Below are 4288 nucleotides of genomic sequence, written 5' to 3'. Positions count from 1 at the left end.
GGGGAGGGAACATCTGGGGGAGGGAACATCTGGAGGAGGGAACACCATGACAGGTGAGGGAACATCTGGGGGAGGGAACACCATGACAGGTGAGGGAACATCTGGGGGAGGGAACATCTGGGGGAGGGAACACCATGACAGGTGAGGGAACATCTGGGGGAGGGAACACCTGGGAAATGCTTTAACTGATGGAAAAATAGGATTTATTAAAGAGGATTAGGATTACTGAAAACAGGCTTAGAAAATCCCGAATCGTGAGAATTTTTAGGTTAAAATTACAATTTTGACTTTTATCTTAATGTACAGATTTTTTTAAAGTTTCTACTTTAAATTCAAAATGTAACTTTAATCTCAAAATTCTGACTTTAGGGTTAGGATTTTGACGTTGATGCACAAATCTTGAAATTAATCAGAATTTTGCCACTTTTGTTAAAAAATTTTACTTTATTTTTTAATGATTTTGTTTTATATTTCAGAATTCTGTTTTTTCTTTAAAAAAATGACTTAAATTTCAGAAATCTGAGATGAAAGTCAAACTAGTGAATGGTGGATGAAGCGTTTTTGACGAGCGCCCCGTTAGACCCTGATTTTATCGGCCCTGCAGCGCCTCCTCTCTGACCCGGCACTTTCTCTGGTTCTGGTTCTGACTCAGTGAAAGTGAAGCAGAGGAAGTTCTGGCTCCAAGCAGAACCAGGTGTTAAATGTTGCCACATGTTGGTTTTATAGCAGCGCAGGAAGTTTTTATGGCGGTGATTTATTCCCTCTGTGAGTGAGTTAATTATGACCCGGATGTTGTCGGTGTTCTGGATGTTCTGGTTCGTCTAGTTAACCTGTTCCCCGTTTGGACCGGCTCCGCTGGTTCTGCTCAACACCACTTAAAATAATCTTTACAGTCTGCTGCAGTTTAACAGCCAGATGAAGATGTTGAATGCCCTGAGACAGCTTCCTTCAGACCTTCAGAATAAAAGTGCTCACCATATGATACCATAAAAATATATTTCTGCTTAGATCTCGACGACATGGACCCAAAATTATCACAATACTTTCATTCAACAGTTTTGATAATTAGTTTAAGTAAAAAATTCAGTTTCAGTTAGTAGAGCTAATGTTTATGGTGAGTGCTTTAGCGTTAGCTACTTTTAAATATAATGTTGGTGTAGCGTTTTAGTGTTAGCTTCTGTTAAATATGTTGGTGTAGCGTTTTAGTGTTAGCTTCTGTTAAATATGTTGGTGTAGCGTTTTAGTGTTAGCTTCTGTTAAATATGTTGGTGTAGCGTTTTAGCGTTAGCTTCTGTTAAATATGTTGGTGTAGCGTTTTAGCGTTAGCTTCTGTTAAATATGTTGGTGTAGCGTTTTAGCGTTAGCTTCTGTTAAATATGTTGGTGTAGCGTTTTAGCGTTAGCTTCTGTTAAATATGTTGGTGTAGCGTTTTAGCATTAGCTTCTGTTAAAGATGTTGGTGTAGCATTTTAGCATTAGCTTCTGTTAAATATAATGTTGGTATAGCATTTTAGCATTACCTCCTGTTAAATATGTTGGTGTAGCGCTTCAGCGTTAGCAGAGCTAATGTTTATGGTCAGTGCTTTAGAGTTAACGTTATTAACCTTTTAGCTAGCTACCAGTGGAAATCCGTTGATCCATTTTCTTACACCCTTGTCCCTTGTGGGATGCTGCTGCCTCTCCAGCGAGACTTTTCGTGTGAGAAGCAGGGTCACCTGGACAGGTTGCCAGTCTGTCGCAGGTGGAAATCCCAATTTTAATCTAATCTGATATTTTTTTGCCATGTTGGCACCGTCAGTGACCATGGCAACGGGTTTAGCATCAGGAAGTTCCTTTTCCAGGTTCCATTTTAAGCTAGAAAACCCAAATCTGTTGAAAGGAAAGTTCATGTTAAGCTCAGTTTTCTGCTTTAAGATGTGGTGTTTTATGAACTTCCTTGTTTGATAAATGCTGCCTTCTTATTGGTTGAGCATAATGACCTATAGATCAGCGTAGACGGAGCTTTACTGTAAGTCCCGGCTCATCCGTTGGGCTTCTGTTCCCTGGACAGGAATGGCTCTCCGCTTCATCCTGGAGACCAACTTCCAGCCGTCGGTGGGGATGCGTCCCGACTCCCGGAAGATTGGCGTTCTGATCACCGACGGGAAGTCGCAGGATGAGATCATCGTGAGCTCCCAGAGCCTGAGGGACAGCGACATCGAGCTGTACGCCGTCGGTGAGCGCCGCCGCCCGCTCTCCGGCCGCGTCCTGCGGTCAGGCAGAGCAGATCTCTCATCGTGTTCCCCGCAGGCGTGAAGAACGCCGACGAGAACGAGCTGCGCTCCATCGCCTCCGACCCAGACGAGATCCACATGTACAACGTGGCCGACTTCCGCTTCCTGCTGGACATCGTGGACGACCTGTCCAGCAACCTGTGCAACAGCGTCAAGGGCCCAGGTAGGATGGGGCCGTGGAACGAAGGTTCCCCCTGACGGCGTACAGCTCACTCCGCCTCACTCTGCCTCCAGATTCTGGTTCCGAGCTGGGCCCGCCCACCGACCTGGTGACCTCTGAGGTCACGCAGTACTCCTTCAGAGCCTCCTGGGTGCCACCAGAGGTCCCCGTCGACCAGTTCAGGGTCACCTACAGGATGGCCGCCGGAGGCCCCACCATGGAGGTGAGCTGCAGCCCGACCCGGGTCTGGCTCCGGTTCTGAACTGTGGTGTAAACCGGGTCTTAAACCACAGAAACAGTGAATCTGCTGGTGAATGCTTATCACATGTTTATAGTAAATATTTTTATCAGTTCTCATTTTTGCAGAAGTCATGTTTAAAGTTTTTTCTAAATTAGGACTTTTTCTCTAATACGAAGGAAATATTGACTTCAGCCAAGTTTTCAGTAAGATGTTATTGTAGTTTGTTTCCAGATATTTGTTCTGACTGCGTTTGGTGTCCTGCAGTGCCGTAGAGCGGGTCACGGCTCCAGGATGGATAGTCTGTGAGCGGATCAGCCGGTTCTGGTAGAGAAGATGAGATTATTAAAGAACGGAGTCTCGTCTGACTGCGTGTGATTTAACGAGCGGCCTCAGCACTCAGGAATAATTAAACCTCTTCACTTTCAGGGAAAATGTTTTCCAAGCTGTTCCTGATTTTCCAGGAGGAATTCTGAGTAAATCTTGTCATTAAAGCAGTAAATGATGTAACGGCTGTAAAAGCAGGATTCCTGACACATCACAGATGAGTAACAGCTGATTGTTTACTTTAGTCTTTAATCAGCTTCATCACAAACACATCTGGCTGTTCCGCCGGTTCTGTTTGTCAGCAGCAGGAATGAAGTCACTTCCTCCACCAAGCTGGACGGATTCTCCCAGCGACATGTTCGAGTCCGGCGTGTTTCAATCATCAGCTGAAACATCTGGAGGACATGATGATGGAGAAAGTCTTAATATTACAGCAAAGTTGTTCTAATGCCACATAAAACTATAATAATCCTGGAATAAAGACGCCAGAATAAATTCTTAATATGAAAATAGTCATAAATATACTAGAAAGTTTTTGTCATACTGCATCTTCCTTCTGCAAACACTGTGACGTCATGCTGGTGGTTGAAGTGCAGCGTCGCTCCGTTCCAGGTCCTGGTGGACGGCGAGGTGACCACCACGGTTCTGGAGAACCTGACGCCGCTGACGCAGTACGTGGTGAACGTGTTCGCCGTGCTGAAGGACGCCAGCAGCGAGCCTCTGAAGGGAACCGAGACCACCTGTGAGTGTTTCCCTCCTCACCCTGCTTCCTGCTCCTCCTCCAATCAGCAGCCGCTTTCACAGGACGTTAGCATCATGGCTAATAGCTAGCGCTCTTCCTGCTCCTTTTCAGATTTGTTCACTGCAGTTTGTTTGGACCAGAACAAAGTTTAAAGGGTGTGAATACTTTACTTTCCACATTCAGCGGTTCTGGTTCTGGCTGGTTCTGACTGGTTCTAACTGGTCCTAATTGGTTCTAATTGGTTCTAACTGGTTCTGGCTGGTCCTAATTGGTTCTGGCTGGTTCTAGGCTGGTTCTAACTGATTCTGACTGGTTCTGGCTGGTTCTAACTGGTTCTGACTGGTTTTAATTGGTTCTGACTGGTCCTAATTGGTTCTGGCTGGTCCTAATTGGTTCTGACTGGTTCTAGGCTGGTTCTAACTGATTCTGACTGGTTCTGGCTGGTCCTAATTGGTTCTGACTGGTTCTAGGCTGGTTCTAACTGATTCTGACTGGTTCTGGCTGGTCCTAATTGGTTCTGACTGGTTCTAGGCTGGTTCTAACTGGTTT

The 4288-nt window shown here is 45.3% G+C and overlaps 1 protein-coding gene across 1 annotated transcript in view; it reads left to right on the top strand.

The window, feature by feature from the left end:
• Positions 1-4288, top strand: part of col12a1b (collagen, type XII, alpha 1b) — a 105837-nt gene that overhangs the window by 51618 nt on the left and 49931 nt on the right. Inside the window, exons 17-21 of the mRNA XM_016664328.1 lie at positions 15-53; positions 2050-2214; positions 2289-2435; positions 2507-2655; positions 3610-3739. Of these exons, the coding sequence (XP_016519814.1) occupies positions 15-53; positions 2050-2214; positions 2289-2435; positions 2507-2655; positions 3610-3739 (630 nt within the window). The remainder of the gene's footprint in view (positions 1-14; positions 54-2049; positions 2215-2288; positions 2436-2506; positions 2656-3609; positions 3740-4288) is intronic.

Source organism: Poecilia formosa, unplaced genomic scaffold, assembly GCF_000485575.1.
Source record: "Poecilia formosa unplaced genomic scaffold, Poecilia_formosa-5.1.2 Scaffold480, whole genome shotgun sequence".
Classification (NCBI taxonomy): domain Eukaryota; kingdom Metazoa; phylum Chordata; class Actinopteri; order Cyprinodontiformes; family Poeciliidae; genus Poecilia; species Poecilia formosa.
This window is presented reverse-complemented; position numbering and strand designations above follow the sequence as displayed.